Here is a 27,847-nt window from a genome sequence, read left to right as displayed (position 1 = left end):
CATGTTTGTGAACATGCCCATTGCCCCCTATGGGAACACTTGGTATGTTACAATCAAAGTTCTCACACATCACCAAGCATCATGGGGTATGGAATCACTCACTCATTCTCACTAACCCTTGCCCCCACCAACACCCCCCTCAACCTGGGGAGTGAAGTCTGTCGCAAAGAAAGAGGGCAGGGTGAAGGGTGACCTGGCATGGGGCCGAGCGATGCTGAGCTGAGACCTGGCGACTGCTGAAGAGGGGAAAGAGCTGGCCTATGGGGCTGAAGCAGCAGGCTAGCAGTACCGGGCCAAGCTGGGGATGGGGCAGAAGAACTGGGAGACAGAGGGTGGCCTGTGGGGGAGCTGCAGAGAGGGGCCTGGGGCGTTTTCAATCAATTAAAAGATAACTATAAGTTTTAACATGCAGCACTCAGCTGAGTGTAATGATGGTGCCCATCAAAGTGAGGATTCCTCACCCTACCCATTTCAGCCCCCCTCTAGGCCACCTGTCTCCTCCCCCTCCTCACCCCCTGCCACTCCTTCCTCACCCTCCACTACCTCTCCTCACCACCCTCTAGCCCCTCTGCCCCCCAGCCACCCACACACCCCTCTCCAGTCCTCCACTCTCTGGCAACCCCCCATCTCTGCTCTTGTGCCACATTCTCTGGCACCACCACCCCCACACCCACCCCCCCAACACCACCCCTCCCCACCATCCCCTTCTCTGGCAATGTGCCCTCTTCTTTGGCGTGGACCCCTTCCCCATCTCTCTGGCACACCTCCCCTCTCTGGCCTCTACCCCTTTATGCTGTCCACCCTCTCTCTCTTCCCCATCCTCCCCCACTCTGGCCGCCCATCCAACCCCACTTCCCCCTCTCTGGCTGCCCACACGCCACTGCCCTCTTCTCTCGTGCCCACACCCACACCCCTGGATATAGATATTGGCAGAGATTTCAAGAACTTTAATCCCTAAAAGCATAAGGCAGGCAAAGTCTACAAGGCTCAGTGGATCTCAGAGTCAATCTTCGGACTACCAGTCACCAGGGAGGAGTGCCATTGGCCACAGACCAATATGTTTACGAAGCTCAGGTTCTTATGGTGGCAGGTAAATCTCAAAGCCAAGAAGATTCTTACCCAGAAGGGATGGTCAAATTTTTAAATATGTCTTTGCTCTTACATTGAAAGCATACTTGGTTGGAAATCTCCTGAACGATTGGATTGGTGAATGTGAAATGAATTCTGTAAAACTGAATTTAAGTTGATTTCTGTTTTATTCTTGCTCTCCTAGGAACCTGCAAACAAGCGGTGTCTGCTGTCAGCATCCCAAGAATTGGAGAACATCAGTGCTGACAAAAATCAAATGCCGGACTTTGAGAAAAATGCCGGTGAAAAACAAGACACCCAGCGTGCTTAACTGCTTCTTGAGGACTACTGTTCAAAGCTGAAGAAACCGATAATAGTAAAACTTCTTCATAATGAAATCCCAAAAACTACATGTACTTCCAACGGAAGGGAATACTACTTCAGTAAATCTGCTGAACCTTGGGCGATGTAATTCGATTCTCCTGTGGTTTCATAGTTTTAGCTTGAGAATAAGGCTGCTGAAGATACACCAGTGTTGAGGAAGACCACTGTAGTGGAGACAACATCCCCTGCACAGAACTGCAGAGTGATGAGGAGGCTGGAGACTGCATATGCGTCCAGAGTATGTGCTCTCTTGATTCTCATTTGCAAATTATCTTCGACAGTTAAAATGAAACCATCTGATGGCTGTGACTTCACATTTTTTAAATTCCTATTTCTCTGCTCTAGAAGAAGAAGGCTGCTGTAGTGAAGGAGAACCCAAAGAATCAGCTCGAGGTCATCCTGAATGAGAGGCCCTTGCAAAGGGTCAAGGGCAATAAGACTGAAAAGCCGATGTTCGCGCTGAGCAACAGGAGGTACCTGAACACCCCTCCAGCCCCACCCAATCACAGCTGCAAAAGAGGGAGAGGAAGATCTTGAAGCTGTGGTAGAAAGTTGCACACCTGGGGGAAGAAATTTCATCAGAGGGTGGAGGTGCTCAAGGTGCAGAACTTAAAGCTTGAAAATGCACTGTTAGAGTCAGGAATTTTATAATCACTTACATCCCTTTCTGTAGCTAAAGCAGCATCAAGTGTAAAATTTGCATTGGTTCAGTAGCATCCTGGAATGGCGCAAACTATTCTCCATCATTGAAGTTCAAGAGCTGCAGGAGCCCCAACAACGTCAAGGCAGAGTCACCTCCCCCCCAAGTGCTTTGGAGACACAGCCATGGACCTGGCTGTGGCAAGGTATTAATGGAAGGGTAATTAATCTTAAATGATTCTCAGTGCATCACCCAAATGCTGCATGACTTGTGGCCTTTCATAACAACTGCATGTAGAAGTAGATCAATATGACAGCACTGACTGCAGTATTTAAATAGTGCCAAGCAATGAACCTTAATGAAGTGATATTTTCCTAGTTTTTTTTAGATGTGTGATACTGATCTGTCCTTGATTTCCTTTACAGGTTCGGTTGCTGGATGGGATCAAGATCCCAGAGTGACTGTGGGATTCAGTCCATGGCCAGAGGACTAATTCCTTACTCATTAAGTGACTGGCTGTTGTTGTCTGAGGCTCAGATGTTCCATGAGAGGTCTGGCTGTGACAGAGCATGCCATGGTCTGTGAGCAGTGAGGGTGTTGCAAAATCAACACGGTCACCAGTAAAGCTGAATGTTGCGAAAGGGATCCACTCAAACACACACCTTGATGTAAATTGTTGTTACCTTCTTTGTCCTGTGACTCTGATCTACTTTTGTACCTCTCTCACTTGCCTGCCATTGGTGTCCATTTAGTGTTGTGACCAAAGGCTTATAAATAATCCCTTGGTTAAACCTTTGTCATCGCTGCCCACCAGCATGCTTCACGTGCCACCTTTGTACCCAGGGGCTAAGTTCAGAGGATGTCACCAAAGAGCTGAAGAAGATGAATAAATTACATCTCTGATAAAATTCAAGACCTAAACAGGAAACATTTTCTGGAGATGTGGACGCATTTAAATTTTGTAAGGAGAGTGTTTATTTACGTATTGTTTAATTGGTGTCTTTCCAATAAAAGTTTGAAACTTAGCTCGTGTCTCAACTTCTTCAATAGTTTTTCAAAATTGCAAACATCATTGCGCCCATTGCGCAAGGCCTTCCTTCATCCAAGGTGGGTCTGATATATAGTTCCCTTTCACAAGTTGAATTAGGGGAATTCAGATTCAAAAGATATGATGGAGATCAAAAGAGACACATTTGATTGTAAATGAAGGTCCTTCTACCTTGCCTCCTGATACCTTATTTTGGATGGATGAAAAACTGGAACATATTGCAATAAATCTTACAACTTTTTTCAATAAATAATTTTTTAAAAATAAAGAGGCAGTGGGCCCTCTAACATATCCTGATTGCACTCAGAAACTATGGTGGAGACTTTACTCTTCATCAATTATATTTGAAGAAAAGCCATCATCATCAGAATATCTGCCAGTGAAATTCAGTTTATTTGGGATAAAAACAGAAAATGCGGAAAAACTCAGCAGGTCTGTCAGCATCTGTGGAGAGGGACAAACAGAGTTAAAGTTTTGAGTCTGTATGACAGTCAGACTCAAAACGCTAACCTTATTTCTCTTTCTACAGATGCTGCCAGGCCTGCTGAGTTTTTCCAGCATTTTCTGTTTATATTTCAGATTTCCAGCATCTGCATTATTTTGCTTTTATCTTAGTTTGTTTGGGATGCCTGCATTTTGTGTGGACATGGACACTCGTCTGCAGTTGTTAATTCTACTGGATTGGGAAACCTTTTTGGGTGGGAGCCAAGCGCCATTTTTGGAGATTTGCCTGGGTGGTAATAATGGGGGCATTCGACATTTTGTGCCTTTGGAGTTTGGGATGGTCGGAGTTTCATGTCCTCTCCTGTTCTTTGGATGTATTGGACTGAGCCAACGTGAGCTCACAGTCGATATAATTGCACCAGAACATTTATCATGGATTACAAGCAGGCAGCCTTTGAATAAAGCTAGATCTAAATTTGCTATATCCACTGTGTAATGTATAATTCATATTGACTTTGATTTGACAGTTAAAATACAGAAAAGGTGAAATCTTGTTTATCAATTTTTTTGTTGTGGTTGTTTGGTGATTTCAGTTCCTTTGTTTGTTGATCTCAGAGTGAATTGTAACACTTTTTTTTAGTTCCAATTCGACCTTATTTCTTTATTGAGCAAGACAGCGTCATTACTGGCTGGTTTGTTCTTTTTTTTAAACAAAAACAAACTATACTGTACATATAAAACAAAAGAATATTAAAAACCAGCAATACAAACTTAACACTATACTTTATAAAGGCTTGTTCTTTTTTAGTGCAATATCTTTCCCCCGGACTCTCTTTATAACCATGTTTTCCCTTGCTCTTCATCAGTAAATTATTTGTTTACTTTTTCCTCGTTACACTTTCATCTCCTTAAAATGAGCCTTTTTCCAATTTATTACTTTGGTCCAAAAGCAAAATACTGCAGATGCTGGAAATCTGAAATAAAAATATGAAAAAGCTGGAAATGTTCAGCAGGTCTGGCAGAATCTATTGGGGGAGAAACAGTTTAGGCAGAATTTTACGGTCCTGCTGAAGTCGATGGACTTTTGAACGTATCGGCATATTTTATGGCCCTGCTCCTGCTGTTATGGGGTCTTAAAATTCCGCCCAACGTGTCCTATCGTGATCACTACCGGACACATTAACTCCACAGGTTTCTCCATAGACGCTGCCAGACCTGCTGAGCATTTCCAGCATTTTCTGTTTTTATTATTTAGGTCTTTATCTTTCTCGATCTTTATTTTAAACCTTATTTTGAAGATTGCTATTGCCTATATGTTCCCCTACACTTGGTTCTTTTATTTGTTCTATTTAATTTTTCATCATTAGCTCTAATTATGTTCTCTCTCTTGTTAAGCTTTAAACATATGGTCTACAACTTAAAAGTAAAGCTGCCCTACCACCACCTCCTTCACAATAAAAGCTGGGCCACCATCTCCATCACAATAAAAGCTGGTCCGCCACCTCCATCACAGTAAAAGCTGGTCCATCATTTCCATCACAGTAAAAGCTCGTCCACCATCTGCATCACAGTAAAAGCTAGTCCACCATCTCCATCACAGTAAAAGCTGGTCCACCATCTGCATCACAGTAAAAGCTGGTCCACCATCTCCATCACAGTAAAAGCTGGGCCACCATCTCCATCACAGTAAAAGCTGGGCCACCACCTCCATCACAGTAAAAGCTGGTCCACCATCTCCATCACAGTAAAAGCTGGGCCACCACCTCCGTCACAGTAAAATCTGGTCCACCACCTCCATCATAATAAAAGCTGGTCCACCATCTCCATCACAGTAAAAGCTGGGCCACCACCTCCATCACAGTAAAAGCTGGTCCACCACCTCCATCACAGTAAAAGCTGGTCCACCACCTCCATCACAGTAAAAGCTGGTCCACCACCTCCATCATAGTAAAAGCTGGTCCACCATCTGCATCACAGTAAAAGCTGGTCCACCACCTCCATCACAGTAAAAGCTGGACCACCACCTCCATCACAGTAAAAGCTGGTCCACCACCTCCATCACAGTAAAAGCTGGTCCACCACCTCCATCACAGTAAAAGCTGGTCCACCACCTCCATCATAGTAAAAGCTGGTCCACCATCTGCATCGCAGTAAAAGCTGGTCCACCACCTCCATCGCAGTAAAAGCTGGTCCACCACCTCCATCGCAGTAAAAGCTGGTCCACCACCTCCATCGCAGTAAAAGCTGGTCCACCACCTCCATCACAGTAAAAGCTGGTCCACCACCTCCATCACAGTAAAAGCTGGTCCACCATCTGCATCACAGTAAAAGCTGGTCCACCACCTCCATCACAGTAAAAGCTGGTCCACCACCTCCATCACAGTAAAAGCTGGTCCACCACCTCCATCACAGTAAAAGCTGGTCCACCACCTCCATCATAGTAAAAGCTGGTCCACCATCTCCATCACAGAAAGAGCTGGTCCATCACCTCCGTCACAGTAAAAGCTGGTCCACCACCTCCATCACAGTAAAAGCTGGTCCACCATTTCCATCACAGTAAAAGCTGGTCCACCATCTCCATCACAGTAAAAGCTGGTCCACCACCTCCATCACAGTAAAAGCTGGTCCATCACCTCCATCACAGTAAAAGCTGGTCCACCATCTCCGTCACAGTAAAAGCTGGTCCACCACCTTCGTCACAGTAAAAGCTGGTCCATCACCTCCATCACAGTAAAAGCTGGTCCATCACCTCCATCACAGTAAAAGCTGGTCCACCATCTCCATCACAGTAAAAGCTGGTCCAACACCTCCACCACAGTAAAAGTTGGTCCATCATCTCCATCGCAGTAAAAGCTAGTCCACCATCTCCATCATAGTAAAAGCTGGTCCACCATCTCCACCACAGTAAAAGCTGACCCACTATCTCCAACAAAGTAAACCTCAAATATAAAGAATCAGGGAAAATGTGTAAAGGAGCTACTCGACAGGATGAATTATCTTACCTGCTCTCCCAGGGAAAGTCAACCTTCTCCCCACTCCCAACTCTAATAAGGCCATCTGGCCATCAGTGTCACAGACCACAGGGATCTCACACACTACCAACACAAAGGTCATTAGCGCTGATTGTCCCCCACACACTTTAACATCATTCTCTCCTATGCCATTCTGCACAAGTCATGTCATCAGCCTTTACTAACGGACACTCAACACACATAGCAGGCATGCATGTTTATGATTTTCTCCTTCATCCGTGGTGCTTACAGTCTATTCATCTGTCTTTATGCAGAGCACAAGAGGGAGAGATCCCAGACCTGAGTGGGGATGTCAGAATTGAGGTCACTCACCCCATTGGAGGAGCAGTCAGCAGAGCTGGCTGGTGAGGACAGGGGCCGTTCCTGTGCGGAAGGTGAGATCAGCGTCTCCCAACAAGCCAGTGAGTATACATGCAGTAGTCATCGGCCACCGCAGGCAAAGACTGAGCTCTCTTAAAATTAGGTGATTGTCCAGCCAAACACTAATCTCTTCACTCTATTACAGCCACCAGCAAGAAAAGGCAGAGGGACACTGCCAGCCAGCCATCAGCCCCCATATGACTCAGATGAGGATTCTGAGGAAGCATCCGATGAAGACCTCTCACTGCGTACATCTGTACCCTCTACCAGTGCAGAAACACACACTTTGGTTCACCAGTTCCAGAGCAGGCTCAGGGTCATTATCTGGTGAGCACAGCACAGAAACAGCTCCACAGAAGGCGATGACAATGACAGCAAAGGTCTCTGACACTCGGAGGACTGCTGGAGGCCAGGCTCTGCTGAGTCCGAGTCCAAAGACAAGTCCCCGGAATTGGTCTTCAGAGAAATGATGGAGCTCCAAAGACAGGCAGAGGCACACTAGGCAGGGTGGTTAGAGGCCATCAGCAGATTAAGATGAAGGATGGAGGAGGCCATCCACGTTCTGTCTGATGTCATCAATCCGGCATGCGAGTGTATCAAAGTCACCCTTGGAAGGGTGTTAGCTGCCATGGAGACCGTGGTCTAGCAGTTTATGCCGGATATGTGCTTGGATTTGCACACTATTGCAGTAGCCTGAGTGGGATCCATCAGTGGCTAGGCAAGAGGGGATGGGGCACCTTGATCTCCTCCCAGGTGCCCCTTCCGTTCAAGGAGTCAGGGAAGGGCCCTCGGGCACCCACAGAGAGGAGGAGCATCAGCTGGACACCCCAGGGGCCTCTACACAGCACGGTCCAAGGGTGTCCAGCTGCTCCAAATCCCCTTGGCCGGTGATCCCATCCATTCCAACAGGTCAGGCTGAGAAGGGTGCACCAGACCAAGAGCAGGAGACCTTATCAGGCTGGGGCCCTCCAGGCCTCAGGCCTCCAGAGGACGTACGCCAAGGTCATCTCGGACAACAGGACATAGCAGTCAGCAGGCTACCTCCATCTGTGCTGCAGCTGTCAGGGATGCACCTAGACGTAGTGGTAGGGTAAGAAAAATTAAAGTACTGAGAATGCAATGGTGGTTCACTCACTGTTTATACTTTGCACGTGTAAATATATTTTACTTTTCTGCCTCAAAGCCTCAGCTAGTGAATGGCTCCTCCATGTTCTTCAATGTTCTGAGGTCATACAAGTGGAATAGGTACCCTCCTTTAGTATCTCTCATTGTGTCCCTCAGGTTTATGGTATTTCACTCAATCTTAGTTCAATAAGTTGCCTTTATGTCAACAGTAGCGACATGAACAAAACCAGTTGCTATATGAACATGGTAGTTGGACAATGCGAATGTAAGACTTGTGTCAGCACTGGAGTACTGGTTTGGGCTGCATTAGAGTGCTTAAGTTGGAGTTTGGTGAGAGAGGGAGTTCTATGAAGAGGGAAGGAGGCGATCCTTTTATATTCTACCTTTCCTCAGCAAGAAGAGTGGCGGCCTTGAAAAGTAGGACCTCGTGAGTATTTCTTCTGTCCTTAATATTTTCTAACCTATAGGAAATAAAAGTAAAGGGAGTGATTTAAGGGTAAGCCATGGCAGGGCAGCTCAGCCAAGTGGAAAGCACCTCTTGTGTGATCGGGAAGTCAGGGACACTTTCAGTGTCCAGGATGACCACGTATGCAGGAAATATCTCCAGCTACAGCTACTCGAAATCCACAGTTCGGAGCTGGAGCTGGAGTCACTGTGCAGCATCCGCAAGGATGAGATCTTCGTGGATAGCACGTGCAGTGAGGTGGTCACACCGCAGGTAAAGAGTGCTCAAACAGAAAGGGAATGGTGACTGCCAGACAGAGTAAAAGCATGAGGCAGATAGTGCAGGAGTCCCCCTGGTCCATCGCCCTCTCTAACAGATTTCCTGTCTTGGCTACTGCTGGGAGAGATGGTTTCTCAGGGGAATGCAGCGAAAGCCAAGTCCGTGGCACCACGAGTGGCTCAGCTGCACAGAGAAAGGGAGAAAAGAATGGGAGAACAATAGTGATAGGGGATTCTATTATAAGGGGAACAGACAGACGTTTATGCGGCTGCAGGTGTGACACCAGGATGGTATGTTGCCTCCCTGGTGCCAGGGTCAAGAAACAAATTAGAAGCAATAGGCCATGCGGCCCTTCAAGCCTGCTCCACCATTCAATATGATCATGGCTGATCCTCTATCTCAATGCCATATTCCTACTTTCTCTCCATACCCCTTGATGCCCCTAATATCCAAAAATTTATCAATTTCTTTCTTGAATATACTCAGTGACCTGGCCTCCACAGCCCTCTGTGGTAGAGAATTCCACAGGTTGACCACCCTCTGAGTGAAGAAATTTTTCCTCATCTCAGTCCTAAATGGCCTGTCCCATATCCTGAGACTGTGGCCGCTGGTTCTAGACTCCCCAACCAGGGGAAACATCCTCCCTGCTTCCAGTTTGTCTAGCCCTGTTAGAATTTTAGATGTTTCACTCAGATCCCCTCTCATTCTTCTAAACTTGAGTGAATACTGGCCCAGTTGAACCAATCTCTCCTCATATGACAACAGTCCTGCCATCCCCAGTATCAGCCTAGTGAACCTTTGCTGCACTCCCTCTATGGCAAGTATATCCTTTCTTAGGCAGGAAGACCAAAACTGCGTGCAATACTCCAGGTGTGATCTCATCAAGGCCTTGTATAACTGCAGTAAAACTTCTGAACTCAAATCCTCTTGCAATGAAAGCCAACATACCGTTTGCTTTCCTAATTGCTTTACTTTCCTTAACTGGTGTACAAGGATCCCTTTGTACATCCACATTTCCCAATATATCACCATTTAAATAATACCCTGCCTTTCTGTTTTTCACACCGAAGCATATAATTTCACATTTATGCACGTTATACTACATCTGCTATGTGTTTGCCCACACACACAGCTTGTCTGAATCGCCCTAAAGCCTCCTTGCATCCTCCTCACAACCCCACACAGTTTTGTGTTGCCAGCAAACTTGGAAATATTGCATTTGATTCCCTCATCCAAGTCATTTATATGTATAGTGAATAGCTGGGGCCCAAGCACTGATCCCTACGGTACACCACTAGTCACTGCCTGCCACCCGGAAAGAGACCAATTTATTACCACTCTGTTTCTAGTCTGTCAACAAATTCTTAATCCATGCCAGTATATTACCCACAATCCCATGTGCTTTAATTTTGCCCACCAGCCTCTTATGTGGCACCTTATCAAAAGTCTTCTTGAAATCCAAATACACCACATCCACTGGTTCTCCCTTATCTATTCTACTAGCTACATCCTCAAAAAACTCCTGTAGATTAGTTAAGCATGATTTCCCTTGCATAAATCCATGCTGACTTTGTCTAATCCCGTTAATGCTTTCCAAGTGTTCTGTTACTCGTCTTTCATAATAGACTCTAGCAATTTCCCACTAACTGGTCTGAAATCCTCTTTTTTCTCTCCCTCTTCTTTTTAAATAGTGGGGTTACATTTGCCAACCTCCAATCTGTAGGAACTGCTTGAGTCTATAGAACTTTGGAAGATGACCACCAACGCATCCAATAGTCAGAAACGGGGTAAGTTATGATGGGGAATAAAGAAATGGCAGAAGAATTGAACACATATTTTGGTTCTGTCTTCACAAAAGAAGGGCAACAAAAGTTACCCAGAAATGTTCGGGAACCAAGGGTCTAGAGAGAGGGAGGAATTGAAGAAAATCAGTGTTAGTTAAAAAAATGGTTCTAGAGAAATTAATGGCGTTAAAGGCTGAAAAATCCCCAGGGCCTGATAATCTACATCCCAGAGCACTAAAGGAAGTGGCCCTGGAAATATTGGATGCATTGGTGGTCATCTTCCAAAGTTCTATAGACTCGAGCAGTTCCTACAGATTGGAGGTTGGCAAATGTAACTCTACTATTTGTCTTCGCTAATCTTTTTCTCTACACACATATATAGAAGCTTTTAAAGTCAGTTTTTATGTTTCTTACCTCATGCTCCATTTTCCCCCTCTTGATCAATCTTTTCGTCCACTTTTGCTGAATTCTAAACTGCTCACAATTCTCAGGCTTGCTGCTTTTTCTAGCAATTTTATATGTCTCCTCTTTGGATCTAATACTATCCCTAATTTATTTGGTAAGCCATGGCTGAGCCACCTTTCCTGTTTTATTTTTGAGCCAGACATAAATGAATAATTCATGCATATGTTCCTTAAGTATTAGCCATTGCCTATCCACTGTCAACCCTTTTAGTAAGGTTCCCCAATCCACCATTGCCAACTCGCGCCTCAAAGCCCCATAGTTCCCTTTAGATTCAGGATCCTAGTTTCGGATTCAACTTCTTCATTCTCTATCCTAATGAACAGTTCTATCATTTTGTGGTCGTTCTTCTCCAAAGGACCCCACATAACAAGATTGTTAATTAATCCTTTCTCATTGCACAATATACAGTCTAGGATAGCCTGCTCTGTAATTGGTTCCTCAACGTATTGATCTAAAAAGGTATCATGTACACACTCCAGGAAATCCTCCTTCACAGTATTATTGCTAGTTTGGTTTGTCCAATCTATATGTAGATTAAAGTCACCCATGATTACAGTTGTACCCTTATTGCATGCTTCTCTAATTTCCTGCTTAATGCCTTCCCTTACATCTCCATTACTGTTTGGGGGCCTACAGACAACCCATAAGACCATAAGATGTAGGAGCAGAAGTAGGCCATTCGACCCATCGAGTCTGCTCCACCATTCAGTGAGATCATGGCTGATCTCATAAACCTCAACTCCACTTTCCTGCCTTTTCCCCATAACTCTTGATTCCCTTACTAATTAAAAATCTTTCTATCTCTGCCTTGAATATGCTTAATGACCCAGCTTCTACAGCCTTCTGTGGTAAAGAATTCCACAGATTAACTATCCTCTGAGAGAAGAAATAACCCCTCATCTCTGTTTTAAATGGGTGACCCCTTACCCTGAGATTACGACATCTGGTCCTAGACTCTCCCACAAAGGAAAGCAAACTCTCAGCTTCTACCCTGTCAAGCCCCCTAAGAATCTTATCTGTTTCAATAATGTTGCCTCTCAAACCCAACCTACTCAACCTCTCCTCATAATTAAACTCCTCCATTCCCAGGATCAACCTAGTGAACATTCTCTGGACTGCTTCCAATGCCAGTATATCTTTCCTTAGATAAGAGAGCCAAAACTGTTCACAGTATTCTAGGTCTAACTAGTACCTTGTATAGTTTCAGCAAGGCTTCCTTATTTTTATATTCCATTCCCTTTGAAATAAAGGCCAACATTCTATTTGCCTTCCCTATCACCTGCTGAACTTGTATGTTAGCTTTTTGGGATTCATGCACAAGGACTCCCAAACCCTTCTGTTCTGCAGGCTTTTGCAGTCTTTGTCCCACCAACATTTTCTGCCCCTTGATGTTGCTTATCTCCACCCAAACAGATTCCACGTCATGATTTTTCAAGCCAAAATCCTTCCTCACTATTGCATTGATTTCTTCCTTTACTAACAATGCTACCCCACTCCTTTCCCTATTTGTCTGTCCTTCATAAATATTGAATACATCTGGATGTTGAGTTCCCATCCTTTGTCGCCCTTCAGCCATGTCTCCTTAATTGCAACTATATTATAATCGTTTATATTTATTTGCACTGTTAATTCATCTACCTTATTGCGAATGCTCCATGCACCAAGCTACAATGCCTTTAGACTTGTCTTTTTAACCTGGTTAGTCACCTTAGCTTTATTTTGCACTATGACCCCATTTGTTTATCACCCCTGTTTTTTCTGCCTTCCACTTTTGCTTCTTTTGTTTATATCCTTGTTTCCCCTCTCTTCTGTCTCCCTGCTCAGATTTCCATCCCCCTGCCATTCTAGTTTAAATCCTCCCCGACAGCACTGGCAAACACCCCTTCCAAGGACAGATGAAACATGTCCTGTTTGTACTGGTCCCACCTTCCCCAGAACTGATCCCAATGTCCCAGGAACCTGAATCCCTCCCCCTATACCATTTCTTAAACCATGTATTCATCTGATATATCCTGTTATTTCTACTCTCGCTAGCACATGGCACCGGTAATAATCCTGAGATTACTACCTTTGAGGTCCTACTTTTTAATTTACGCCTTAACCCCTTATATTCAACTTGTAGGACCTCATCCCTTTTTTAACCTATGTCGTTGGTACCAATATGTACCACGACCACTTGCCGTTTACCCTCCCCCTTCAGAATGCCCCACAGCCTCTCTGAGACATCCTTGACCCTGGCACCAGGGAGGCAACATGCCATCCTGGAGTCTCTTATGCAGCCACAGAAACACCTGTCTGTTCCCCTTACTATTGAATCTCCTACCACTATAGCCCTTCCACTCTTCTTCCTCCCCTCTTGTGCAGTAGAACTACCCATGGTGCCATGGACTCGGCTCCTGCTGCTTTCCCCTGAGAAGTCATCCCCTCAACAGTATCCAAAATGGTATATCTGTTAGAGAGGGGGATGGCCACAAGGGACTCCTGTACTCTGCGGGATGGTCACCCATCCCCTTTCTGCCTGTTCATTTTTTACCTGTGGTGTGACCACCTCATTGAACATGCTGTCCATGAAAATCTCAGCATTGCAGGTGCTCCACAATGAATCCACCCAGAGTTCCAGCTCCGAAATGTGGTTAGCCAGTAGCTACAGCCAGGCACACTTTCTGCACACATCGTTGCCAGGGACACTGGAAGTGTCCATGACTTCCCACATAGCGCAGGAGGAGCGTATCACAGGTGTCAGCTCTGCTGCCATGACTTCCCTTTAGGCTAAGCTTGTTAGTTACTCCCTTTAAATAATGCTAATTACGCTAGGGGCCTTATTCCATTCCCAACACCCACACTACTGTCCAAAGTCCTCACCTTATTTTGTTTAAGCTAATGGATTGCAGCAATTTAATTAGTAGAAGAAGTAGAACTACTCACCTGACCTTACTTACCAATCAGCTGTCTCCCCTGCGTCGCATCACTTTCTGAATCGTGATGTCCTTGCGCCACTTTCAGTCCCATGTCTCCCTGGAACTCTCACTCTGTCCTTGCGCCACTTTCAGCCCTGAGTCCAGCTCCCATTCTTTTTAAATCTCCTCTCTGACTCTCAGCTCCCGCTCTTTTTAAATCTTATCAAGGCCGCTGCTCCACTCGCACTGTCTCCCAGTCCCACTCTGGTCTCGGGCCTGGTTTTCCTTACACTTTAAAACCACCGCTCCATTGCATTGCCTGTCAAGGACATCACTGAGCAGCTGCAGGACATTCTGAAGGAGGAGGGTGAACAGCCAGAGGTCATGGTCCATATTGGTACCAACGACATAGATAAAAAGAGGGGTGAAGTCCTAAAAGCAGAATATAGGGAGCTAGGAAATAAATTAAAAAGCAGGACCTCAAAGGTAGTAATCTCAGGATTACTCCCAGTGCCACATGCTAGCAAGATCAGGAATAGGACAACAGACCAGATGAATGCGTGGCTGGAGAGATGATGTAAGAGTGAGAGATTTAGATTCCTGAGGAATTGGGACTGATTCTGGAGAAGATGGGTCCTGAATAAGCTGGACTGGTTGCACCCCAGCAGGACCGGCTGCACCCCAGCAGGACCAGGACCAATATCCTCGCAGGGGTATTCACTAATATTGTGGGGGAGGGTTTAAACTATAGTGGCAGGGGGATGGGAACCTGACGGGGGAGACACAAGGGAGGAAAACAAAGATAGGAATGAAAGATAGAAGAATAGAAAGCAAAAATGGAAAGCAGATGAAACAAGGGCCAGCAGCAAATTGGGCCATTGTATAAAAGAAATGTGTATTAGTGTTAAAAAACAAGTCTAAAGACATTCTATCTGAATGAACAGAGCATTCACAATAAGGTGGATAAATCAACAGCACAAATAGATGTTAACGAGTACAATATGATTGTGATTACGGGGACATAGCTGCAGGGTGACCAAGGCTGGGAAGTGAATATCCAAGGGTACTTGATATTTAGGAAGGACAGGTGAAAAGGAGGTGGGGTGGTGTTGTTAGTTAAGGATGCAATCAGTGCAATAGTGAGAGAGGATATTGGCTCAGAAAATCTAGATGTAGAATCAGTCTGGGTGGAGCTAAGAAGCAACAAGGGATGGAAAACATTAGAGGGACTTGTCTACAGGCCTCCAAACAGTAGTGGTAAGGTAGGAGATGACATTAAACAGGAAATTAGAGATGAACAGCTTTTCTATTCTTTTGGTTATTTTGCCTTCCATAATGGCTTAATAATGGCTCGTTTTACTACAACATACATTTTGAAAAACAGTATATTACATTTATTAATTCTGTACATATAAAACACTAGCAGAGGTAATATGTAACGGTTTGAACTGATTGCAATCCCACTCAGGCAAATAGTAGAACACTAGCTCCTGTTTCACTTTTCAGTTTCCTGTTATCAGTGACATCAAGTTCTTTTGATGTAGGCCTGCATGCAGTCACAAACAAGGAGCTCTAAATCCTCTGGTCCTCCCAGCAGGAACAGTGCTGTAGGATGAGTCAGTCAGGTGTAGGATAGCAGGTTGACATTATAGGAACCATCCACCTGTGGACAGGATAGTAAGGATAGTAGAAAGTATAGCAAGGCTGATTCCTTCATATTCTGTCTGCATCTCAATTCCTTGTCTTTTTAAAATTTTCAATAATCTTCCTTTCCCTCCTGAACATCCACTGTACACATTTTAATCCCCTTGCTGCTCTTTTCCTGTGGCCTTACATCATGTAAGAGCCCAGACTGTGAGCACTGACAAGCTGGCGGATTGCAGAAGCCATCCAAGCACATCCTCAATCCTGTCTTCAACAACATCTACACAAAAGGACTTCCAGCAGGGGTCACTGAATAGTGATTGGGAACAATGTCTCCGCTAAGCTGTGTAAAAGTGAAGGGCCCGTTCATTTAAATCATTCAGTCACAAATTACAAAAACAAATTAGAAGGTACGTTGATCAGGAGTGGGAACTCTGGCTGATTTTCTTCCTTCATAGCCCAGGGCTGCTAAGATCAACTGTAGTTGCCCTAAACTGACAAGCCAGCAGAGACTAGCTAACTGAGCATAGACTGTGGTTTGAACCTGTAACCTTCTGGTCTGAAGATAATGGTGCTACATCAGGTCATCACTTACCCCTCTGAGCCACATTTTTACTTTTAAACAACATCATAATGTTGAGACTGCCTCTTTAGACTTAATAAATATAACGTTTATTAGCAGTGTTCACTTTCCATTCTGCCTATTTGTAAACATACACTGAGAGGGCGATAACAATACTTACATCAAACCGTCCGACGCGGTTGGTCGTTGGATTGTTTCGGACCATTTCAGTTAACACCCACATCTGCTGAACATTGGAAGCTACAACCTCTGGATCTGGTAGTCCCTGTGAAAGGATGTTTATAATTGAACAAAAATGAACAAACTGTGATGACTGCATCTTATCCTCCACAGTCATGTTTGTACTCTAGTAACCCTCACACAATTTCAAGCTGACACTTTACCATGTCATGAAGATATTAATGTATATATTTTGGAAAACATTTTTCTTTTAAAATAGAGGTTTAGCTTGCAGTTATGTCTTAATTGGATTAAAGCTTTGATGTGTACTAGTTTTGATTTGTAAGAGAGATAGCGTGCATTTGAATAGAGCATTCAAGAAGTGGGGTGAAAATTGACGCCTTTCTAGCAGCTACCAAGCAATATGCTTATGTTACTAATAAAATTGATATGAAAGGGGTTTCATTGTTAAAAGGTGAAGTTCAAAGAGGTTGTTGATTCAGTGAGAATTAACATTCAATGGGGCTGGCAGGTATAACTACAGTAGTTTTCAGGTGTGCAGGCAGAGGCAATGTAAGATCAAAAGGCAGCTGCAAGCCTCCAACTGGCTCCACAGTGAAAAGAGCCTCACTTTGAATTCGTACGGTGAAAATGCTTTGCCTGTTTCGTTAAGTCCATGGGTTGCTGTTGCCTTAATGGAGATTAGTTTGGGAATTTGTTTTAAGCTATGATAGTAGTAATTTGTAGCCTTGTGTATATATTTTAACCTGTGTAAATTAATAAAATATTTCAATTAGTTTAATGTAAAGCCTCAAGAACTGATGGTATAATTTCTGAATTTAAGGTCGCATCTCAAACATAACACTTAAAATTATAAGTTATGACAGTTGTTTAAAGTTTCCCCCTGGGATTTTTAAATAACTCCGCTTTACCAACTGTATCAGTCGTAACAATTGGGGGCTGTGCCGGGATAAATTATATTTCTAATTCCTTGATTGATTAGGAATTGGTGGATCTTAAAGCTTAAGAGTACGAGACGCTCTTTGAATTCAGGAGTTGGTGAGGTATTTTAAAAGTGGTGAGACTGCAAGATGGCTTTGGTAATTGCTAAGACTTTGTCTGGGAGTGGAAGAGATAACTCTGAGTGAGTTGGAGAAAATAACCAAAAATAATGAAGTTGCATTTCTTTAAAATGTTATCTGATGTAGTTACACACTCTGGGAAATAAGATTTTATGAAGACTGAAAGAAACAACCTGTCGTGTCCCTTACAAATACTGAACTGGGAGACAGAGGCTGCAGGAGTCTATTTTGTTAGGAGGACTAAAGGTAAGGATAATGGGAATCACAAAATATGTAACCGTTAAACACAATACGTTGTCTGACTTTAGAGGGGAGCATGCATGATACAGCTGAGTATAGCACTAAGATTGTCATGTAGAGCTACAGTTAGCAAGGCTGATGGTGGACACCAGGTGAGTTCAGCCTTGTTCAAGCAAGGAGAGTGCTTCAAATATTTAAGTACTACTTACTTAAACCGAACAAAGGAGTCAAAGTACAAGTTAATTTAGGACACCATTTTCCCTGAGGCCAGCACTGTTATTGAGTATAACTATAACAATTCCTTGTTTAGTCCTGAAAAACTGCGCAATGGTGCACTGCGGAAGCTCATAGTTACCATACAGAGCAAACAAAACCAAATAAATATATTTACATTTAGAATACATTTTGTCATTCTGACAACTACGTGCCTGTGTACAACGCAAATACTCGTAAAAAGGTTGATCAATATAATGTGAGTAAATTACTTTAAAATGGAAAAGTATTTGAAACAACCTCATTCTGATTTTGCAAGTGCTTTAGCTGAAGCTATGGGCAATGCTGAGTCCAGTAGTAAGAAATAGGTGAGAAACAAAGAATGAGCATGATTATATAGAATTTGGATCTATGGAGTCCAGTGGCAGACAGCTGCAATGTGTTGTGTGCTAACAAACTTTATTCAAAGAAGCAATGAAACCTGCAAAAACAAAGTAACACCTCATAACAAAACATTTAGAATAGAAAAATAAATCAAAAGACTTATCTGAACCACAAAAAAGAACACAGTTGTCAGAAAACTCAAATGACAAATGGTAACATTGATTCTGGAATAAAGCTCTGACAGCTTTCCTCTTAACAATGTTTTGGTTTGCTAGAAGCAAGAAAACCCATATGATCGGAGAGCAGACCATTCTTCCAGCTACTGTGGAAATGTGCAAAGTGACGGTAAGTGAAGATACAGCACAAAAGGTGAAGACCTTCCCTCTTTCTAATGACTGAGTTAGCAGAAGAATCAAGCAGTGTTCAAGAGATATTTGCAATTGAGGTAAATGAGACAACTGATGTTGGGAGTGCAGCATACTATGTTCGCTGTTTGGCTGGGGGAAGTTTTAGAAGGTTCTCATTTTGGTCAGGAGTTATCAGAATGAGCAATGGATGATGCAATATTACTGGAAACAAGTGAAGTTGGAGAAGTGCACTCCTGTTTGCATAGATGATGCTGTTGCAAGGATAGTCAATAGGAATCCTGTTTTTGCAAGAATATGAGTTGTCAATCCACAGGTAATCATGACACATTGCATGTTGCATTGCCAAGGAACAAAGGAACAGGAGTAGGCCATGCAGCTCATCAAGCCTGCTCCGCCATTCAATTAGATCATGGCTTATCCTCAATGCCACTTTCCTGCACTATCTCCATTTCCCTTGATGTCATTAGTCTCCAGAAATCTATTGATTCCTGTCTTGAACATGCTCAAAGGTTGAGCTTCCACAGTGCTCTGGGGTAGAGAATTCTAAAGATTCACCACCCTCTGAGTGAAGAAATTCCTCCTCATTTCAGTCTTAAATGGCCTACTGCTTATTTGGAGATTATGTCCCCTGGTTCTAGACTCACCAGTCAGGGGAAACATCCTATCTACATCCACCCTGTCACATCCTGTAAGAATTTTGTAAATTTCAATGAGATTACCTCTTACTCTTTGAAACTTTAGAGAATATAGACCCAGTTTCCTCAGTCTCTCCTCATAAGACAATCCCGCAATCAAGATCTTACTTGAAAAAGAGTGAAATCCAAATTACTTGCTGTGTTAAATGCAGCTGTGAACTTTGTGAAGTCCAGACCTGTGAATTCACATTTGTTTACAAAGCTGTGTTCTGAAATGGGTGCAGGATATGAAAAAAATACTGCTTTACATTTAAATACGTTGGTCACTGTGCAGCAGAGTTTGAGGAAGAGTTTTCGAGCTTCGAAGAGAGCTGCTGGCTTTTCTTTCTCTGCACAATCCTGCATTAGCTGAAAACATCGCTAACCAATTATGGATAATGAAACTTGTATACATTGCTGACATTTTTAAACCTGCTGAATATGCTGAATCTGTCCACACAAGGGGCAATATAACCATAATTGAAGTGAGTGACTCGATTGTACCATTTAGGAAGAGAATTGATATTTGGAAAATCAGACTGAGCAATGGCGTTTCAGATATGTTCCCACTACTGATAGCTTCTGGATGTAAACAATGAGAGTTGAGTCTGTGGAAGAAAGGATCATTCCTCATCTTGCAACATTGGCAGAATACATCAATGTTTATATTGAAAATATAAAAACAGGTAAGTAAGGTTGGGTTCAGATTCTGTTTTCAATGTGCACAACAGAAGCAGAGTTAGTGGGACCGTGCTGCCAATGCCCACTTAAAATTATGTTTCAGGAACATAATGCTTCAGGAACAAACACCTTCCCAGTTTTTGTGATTTGTTGCTGTAGAGTGTCCAGAATTAGTCAGATAAGCGATGAAAGTGTTGCTACCTTTCCGAAACATCATTCTCTGTTAATGGTAGCAATGAAGATGAAGAATAGGTCCTACCTGGAAGCGGAGAATGATTTACAATATCACTATCAAACATCATATCAAGGATAGACAGACTGCAATGAGAAGCAGGCATAACCTTCTCACCGATATCTGTAACTAAATACCTGTTTTCTTAAACAGTGTTTCGGTAACGTTTTTATATGCAGCACTTTCATATTATGAGTATTAGATGCTGTAACCTCCCCGATTCAAAAATCCAAAATCCAGAAAAATCCAGTTGTCCAGAAATTTTGAGCAGGCCCCGAAACACTCAGACTTGTCACTTGTGGCGCTACAACAGGTCATGAAATAGGAGAGAGAAAAACAAGATGGATGACAGAGGAAGAAACATTGGCTAATTAGGTAGGAATTAAAGTTAAAAATCACAGCCTTCCACACTGGTAGGTACATTTCTGGATGAGGGAAGTGTTCTGTTTTTTTATATTGAATGTTTATTATTACCCTACTTTCCCCAGCCTGGGCCTGTTGTTAGTGCTAATTCTGGTTCCTGTGTTCAACTGCAATCACATGCTGCATTTTCCTGTCCTACAGTCACCATGTCCCCCCATCGCCCACCATTTTCTGCCCTCAGTCCATTTGCAGTCCGTTTTAGTACAGTACAGCACTTACAAACATGAAAGATACCATATTTGGATAAATAAAACAATTTTATTGGTGTCCTGTAATGTTTTGTCACTGTTTTATGTCTCAGGAACAAATTTATATCCAGTTCACACACTTGTTGTTAGACATTCTAATAATGTTCTATAATCCAGGAACATCCAAAATCTAAAAATGCCTCAATCCCGAGCATTCCAGACTGGGGGGTTTACACTGAGTTAGAGATAACAGAGAAACCAGATAAATACATTTGGGGAATCCTGCAAATCAAAAATAAATGAAAAAGTCTTACATAAAAACAAAAACCGCAAGTGAAAGAAATAAACAGCAGGGATTCAAGGACATCTGAATAGAGGAGAAGCAGGTTAGGGTTTTAGCACAGACTCTTTGTTCTTTCCTAAGCTTTATGGAGCCATTGTATTTTAAGCTATAAAAATTTGCATCATACTCACGTCACTTAAGTTCAAAGGTTGTTCTAGAGGAGTGAGCTGAGAAAGCCATGGTCCCTGTACCTTCTGTAAAATAGAAATAATTACATAACAACCTGTTAATAAGGAAATAATGAGTATATTAGGCCGCACAACTTTAACCCTTGTGACTAATCCAAGAAAACACCCAGGCCCATTGCTGTTTTTGGTTTTTGCATGTATCACTGAAATACTCAATATTACAATTATAATTACGTAAACTGGTTCAAGAATATTAACCCAGTAAAATAAAAGCACATATAAAATGCAAGAAAAAGAATTAAAAACATGTCAATTGTGTGTTGGTCATCTTCATTTCCATCCCATTGTTATCTTTGCTCCCAATTTTATTCCCTTTTCTCTTAGACATGGGAGTATAACTCCTTAGGGTACAGGTCCACAGGCTCAGGTAAACCTGCATTCTCACCCAGGTGACCATCTTCAGTCAGTGCCTAAAACTCTAACCTGCTTCTCCTCTATTCAGATGTCCTTGAATCCCTGCTGTTTATTTCTTTCACTTGCAGTTTTTGTTTTTATGTAAGAATTTTTCATTTATTTTTGTTTTCCAGGATTCCCCAAATGTATTTTTCATCTGTGTACCTTGACAATGAGCAGTCAGTGGAATTTACAACGATGGCCAGCATCACAGCTGAACTTAATCTGTTCTCATCAGAGATGCAAGCGCGCCAGGATGAGTCACTGAAATTGATTAGGAGTAGGACTGCTTTTCTACCCCCACCAACTAACCCAAAATACTTGCACCTGCACTAAGGAGTTTAAAAGTAAAACCTTATCTTCTGTATGGCTCAGCATGATACTGAAGTGTTTAGCCAATCACTGTTTTTTAAAATTATAAATTATATTGGTCCGCATCTTCCAGTCTCTGGGTAGTTGGAGACTGGATGTACAACCCAAGATGCGTGTTGGGGCCCCGCAGAAACCCCAATGCGTTGACCTCTGTGGGACTTGCCCAGGAAGTTTGAACTTCCGACAGGCAATTCCCCTGCTCCCCGGGACCCTCTTCAAAACTCTTCGGCTCTGAGTTAGAGTCGGAGACTTCGGGCAGTTCAGTACTTACCAGGATAGTTACCCACTAACTCTGGGTAACTACAGAACTGAACCCCCAATTACTCACACTGACCACCCCACCCCCCCCGACTCCCCAAATACTCCACCTGAGCCTGTGATTTCTCTGACCCAACCTGAATAGCCCCCCTGACCAATCCCTCCAACCTGACCTGACTACGCCTCCCGACACGCTAACACCCGACTACCAGACTACCCCCCTCGACCTGACCTAACTAGCCAACAACCCACTTACCCACCTGCCACCCTATCCATCTACCACCCTAACCACTTACTTCACCTACCCTAACACACTGCCCATTCATTACCATTCACCCATTCGCTAATATTCACACTGGACATTTAAACTTACTTACAGAATCTCATGCCATAAAAAGGGTGTGTGGCTAAACTACCCTGTTGCTAGAAGCTGCAGTGAAGTTCTTCATGGGACTGTATGCTCCGCATTTCTAAAGAAGCTGGGCTGAGAAGACCCGGACAGAATTACAGAACAGTGTATCGGGGCATTGAAAAGTTTGAGTAGAGTGGCAATCCAACTATCACTGCTGCTTCGCAGAAGAATTGGGCCATTATTCTACCTCATCCATCTCTATCGTTCCCATCCTAAAAAAAAGTTTCAAATCCTTTAATTACCCTGATTCTTCTTGCTACTTAAGAGCTGTTTCTCAGGCATCCAATTGTCTAAATTAAGATTGCCAATCAGAACAGAATACAAATGAGGCCATATGATTACAAAAGATAGATGCCACAGAAACGGGGCAATTGGCCCAACTAGTTCATGCTGGTGTTTATGCTCCACTTGACTCTCCTCCCATGTTTAATTTAAATCTACCATTGTAACCAGCTTTTCCCTTCTCCCTCAATTAGCTTCACCTTAAATGTAACTACCCTATTCACTATAAGCACTCAGTAGCAAGTTCCACATTTTTGTTTTAGTTTTTCATGGGATGTGGGTGTCACTGGCTAGGCCAGCATTTGTTGCCCTTGAGAAAATGGTGGTGAGCTGTGTTCTTTAACTGCTGGAGTCCACCTGGTGTAGGTACACCCACAGTGCTGTTAGGAAGGGAGTTCCAGGATTTTGACCCAGGAACAGTGAAGGCATGGCGATATATTTCCAAGTCAGGATGGTGTGTGGCTCGGATGGGAACTTGCAGGTGGTGGTGTTCCCATGCATCTGCTGCCCTTGTCCTTCTAGGTGGTTGCGGGTTTGGTGTCAAAGGAGCCTTGGTGAGTTGCTGCAATGCATCTTGTATATAGTACACAATTCTGCCACTGCGTCAGTAGTAAAAAGAGAGTGAATGTTTAATTTGGTGGTTAGGGTGCCAATCAGGCTTTGATGGTCCTGGATGATGTTGAGCTTCCAGAGTGTTGCTCGAGCCACATTCATCCAGGGACCCTAGGGGTAAAGAATGTTTCTTCTGAATTCCCTATTGGATCTCTTGGTGACTATCTTTTATTGATGGACTCTGGTTATTCCAATCCCCACAAGAGGAAACATTCTCTCTGCATCCACTCCATCAAAACCTTTCATAATTTTAAAGAACTTAGCCTTCCTTTTTCAAGGCAAGAGACCCAGCCTGAAAACCCTGATAAGTATATCCACATTTTCCTGGTATTATCCTTGTCAAATCTTCTCTACACTCTCTCCAGTGCCTCTCCCTTTATATACTATATGTACACACAGTTCTCTAAGTGTGGTCCAACCAATGTTCAATACTGGTTTAGCATAGCTTACCTACTTTTCGATTCTATTCCTCTAGAAATAAAGCCCAATGGTTACTTTGTTTTGTTTTATGGCCTTGCTAACCTGTGGCACAACTTTTACTGATGGGGGTATTTGTTCTCAGAGATCCCTTTGTTCTTATACACTAGTTTTAGACTTGCACCTTCCTAGTAATAAGTGACTTCCCTATTCTTCCTACAAACACGTACTGCCTCACATTTACCTCTGTGCAACGTAATTTGCCAATTATTTGCCCATACTGCAAGTTTATTAATAATCTCCTATAACCTCCTCAGTATCGACGACCCTCCCAATTTGGTGTTATCTGCAAATCTAGAAATTGTATTTTTGATACCAAAATCCGAATTGTCATTGTGAATTGTGAACAGCAGCAGTCTCAGTACAGATCCTTGTGGAACATCACTTCCTTCCTTCTGCCATTCCAAATAACTGCCCTTTACTACCACTTTGCCTTCTGTCCTGAAGCCAGCAAACAAGCCATTCTGTCATGTGTCCAGTGACTCCTTATTCTCTAATCTTATTCATTAGTCTATTATGGGGCACATTATCAAAGGTCTTTTGAAAATCCAGATAAATTACATCTACTGCACAACGATTCTCTGTTACCTCCTCAAAAAATTCAATAATGTTGATCAAAGAAGATTTTCCCTTTTGAAATCCATGCTGACTATTCATTATTATATTTCTCATTTCTATATGTTCTTTTACTCTCTCCTCTTCTAATTCTTTCATGGGATGTGGGCGTTGCTGGCAAGGCCAGCATTTGTTGTCCAACCTAATTGCTCTTGAGAAGGTGGTGGCAAGCTGCCTTCTTGAACTATTGCAGTCCATTTAGTGAGGCTACACGCAGAGTGCTGTTAGGAAGGATTCCATTATTTTTCCTATCACTGATGTTAAGCTGACTGGTCTATTGTTCCCTGGACATGTTCTGTTCCCCTTCTTAAATATTGGAATTACATTAGCTATCTGCGCCATGATTAGTAATGCTTCAGCTATCTCTACCCTAGACATGGTTGCAATTCATCTGGATCAGGGGTTTCGTCATCTTTGAGTTTGTTTAGTTTGTTCAATACATCCTCAATTTTTATTTGACATGCAGTTATCTCACTACTTATTTCATCGTTCTATGTTATGTTTATCTGTTCTATCTTCCTGGTAAATAATGAAGTGAAATAATTATTTAATATTTCTGCCATTTCTCTAGCGTTGCCTGGTGTATTATCTTGCATAACCCTTAATGGTCCTATTCCTATCACAACCTTCCTTTTTATTGATGTGCCTATAAAATATTTTATATTGCTTGTTAAGTTAAGTTCATAATTCCGCTTTGTCCTCCTGACTGTTTTTCTGACTTCTCTCCTAATCACTTTATATTCTCTCTGCACTCCTGTGCTGTCTATTTACTTAATGTAAGTCTCTTCCCAAAGCTCCTGATTGTTCCATTCCATCTTTATTTCTCCATGGATTCCCACTAGTGTTTGGTTTGTTCTTTCTATTTAGTGGAATATATTTTCCCTGCACTCTGTTGGATAGTGTTTTAAATGTTTCCTACTGTTGCTCTACACTGATGTTTGCCAGTATGGTAGCATAATTGCCTCCAGTTTCCCCATTTTATTATAGACACTGTGTACATTGCTGTACAAAAAATTTAACTCATTTTTAATGAGAAACCCCCACGTGGTCTTCCTGTTAAAACTAGTTTTCTAACTTGAAAACCTGTGAACTAATGCTGTCAAGAAGGCGACTGAGCCTTGGCTAGTGGACTCTCTTCCAAGCAGTAAAAACCCACTAGAAAATGAATTCTCTCAAGGACAAAGGCAAGAAATGGAACCAGCAACAAGAATATACCAGCTCAATGTTGAAAGCCAATCCTGGGAAAAACTTAAGCTACTCACAAAAGGACTCTCTGACAGGAATGTTGACATAGTCACCCTGCAAGAGACTCACCTTGGGGACCACTCCAGCCATTGAGCCCACCTTCCCGGGTACCAACTCATTATAAGCAGGGATAACAAGACATACAGCCTAGCCATGAACATCAAAGGAAGCTTCACCAGAGATGCAGAAGACCTAAAATCAGACAGCCCCTGCTCCATCTCCATCAAAATAGGTAAGCTGACCATTACAAATGTCTACAAACCACCAAATATTGCAACACAGCTTGCAGCATACCCAACACTGGCGACTTCAACAGCCGACACCACAAGTTGGGGTACTCAAACAACAACACTGTGGGAGGGCAACTGTCAGACTGGGCCTATGTGCAAGACCTAAAACTTGTATACGATGCAAAACAGCCTGGCACATTCCATTCCGCAAGGTGAAAGAAGGGCTACTCACATGATCTTTGTTTCATGACCCACAACAGCAAAAGCTGACCACTGATGAATTCCTGACAAGTGCTGTCCATCTTCCCCACTCCCAACATCACCCAAACCTCATTGACATCAGCCTCAAACCACTATCCATAAACTTAAAGCCAAAATCATGCTGAAATCTGTGAAAGGTCAACTAGGATGCTTACAGCAGATACATGGAAACCGCCATTGACTGGAATCCACCCGATGGACTGACCCGAGTGTTAAAGTCCCTGGTTTCAACCTTCCACGGAAAATCTGAATAACCCTCAACCGCTTGAGGATAGGCAGGGAAGATGTGGCCACTTATTCCACAAGAGAAACAACTCAAATTGTGACTGTGGCCATTCATGTTAGACCATAGTAAAAAACTAAAGTCTTGCTCTGAAAGATCCATTCCTGGTGCCATCACAACCATTCATACTATATCAGCTGAAGCCGGTGAATGGATTGTTGACCTTGATATCGTATTATAACTATTTCCCCAGCCAGACAAAGAAGTCATTTTTAATAGAATTACCTCTCACTTTAACCATCTTTTTTGACTCCGTCCTATAACTCTACTTACTCTCGTCTTCAATGTCCTCCTTTATTTTATTCTATCCAATGTTCTCTTGTCTGTTTTGTTTACAGTTAAACTGCTGACATTTCTTATAGGTCTCTCTCCCCTCTTACTAGTTTAAAGCATTGCCACTTCTCTATTTATCCTTTCTGCTAAGATATGGGTCCGTCCAAGTTCAGATAGAGCTCATCCTATCAATAAGGTTCCTTCCAGTATCGCTTGAAAAGGAACTTCTCCTTGCTCCCACCTCAGCCACATGTTAATTCTCCTAATCTGACGGCTCCGATGCCAATTTGCACATGGTTTGTGCAATAATCTAGAGATTATTACTCTCAAGGTCCTGCTTTTGAATTTAGAGCCTAACTCCTGGATACTGAAACAAGTCTGTGTCCATATGCAGCAAGATCTCAACAACATTTAGGCTTGGACTGTTAAGTGGCAGGTAACATTCACCCCACACCAGAGTCAGGCAATGGCCAACTCCAACAAGACAGAATCTAACTATTCCCCCTTTGACATTCAATGGCATTACCACTGCTGAAACACCGCCATCAATATCCTGGGGGGGTCGCCATTGCCCAGAAAGTGAACTAGACCAGCCATATAAGCACTGTGGCTACAAGAGCAGTCAGGGTGGGAATTCTACAACAAGTAACTCACCTCCTAACTCTCCAAAGTCTGTCCATCACCATGGCAGGGGTCAGAAGTGTGATGGAATATTCTCCACTTGCCTGGATGATTGCAGCTCCAATGACACTCAAGAAATC

At 43.0% G+C, this 27,847-nt stretch overlaps 1 protein-coding gene and 1 long non-coding RNA gene across 5 annotated transcripts in view; one reads left to right on the top strand and one right to left on the bottom strand.

The window, feature by feature from the left end:
- LOC121280346 overlaps positions 1 to 3,117 on the top strand; it is a 36,512-nt gene extending 33,395 nt beyond the window's left edge. For both annotated transcript variants that reach the window (XR_005943601.1, XR_005943602.1), the window contains exons 6-7: positions 1,274 to 2,297; positions 2,518 to 3,117. This is a non-coding gene — a long non-coding RNA (uncharacterized LOC121280346). The remainder of the gene's footprint in view (positions 1 to 1,273; positions 2,298 to 2,517) is intronic.
- Positions 3,118 to 15,338: 12,221 nt separating this feature from the next.
- The window catches only part of LOC121280275 (nicolin-1-like), a 32,598-nt gene continuing 20,089 nt past the window's right edge, over positions 15,339 to 27,847 (bottom strand). For 2 of the 3 annotated variants that reach the window (XM_041192093.1, XM_041192095.1), the window contains 3 exons: positions 21,317 to 21,379; positions 16,359 to 16,463; positions 15,339 to 15,634 (listed from right to left, as the gene is read on the bottom strand). In XM_041192093.1, the coding sequence (XP_041048027.1) occupies positions 15,593 to 15,634; positions 16,359 to 16,463; positions 21,317 to 21,379 (210 nt within the window). In that variant the 3' untranslated portion in view covers positions 15,339 to 15,592. Of the gene's footprint in view, positions 15,635 to 16,358; positions 16,464 to 21,048; positions 21,125 to 21,316; positions 21,380 to 27,847 lie in introns of those variants that run through there. The other variant, XM_041192094.1, reaches the window with a different exon arrangement.

This window comes from Carcharodon carcharias, chromosome 7 (assembly GCF_017639515.1).
Source record: "Carcharodon carcharias isolate sCarCar2 chromosome 7, sCarCar2.pri, whole genome shotgun sequence".
NCBI classification, from domain to species: domain Eukaryota; kingdom Metazoa; phylum Chordata; class Chondrichthyes; order Lamniformes; family Lamnidae; genus Carcharodon; species Carcharodon carcharias.
Note: the sequence above shows the minus strand (reverse complement) of the source record. Positions and strands in the feature narration are given on the sequence as shown.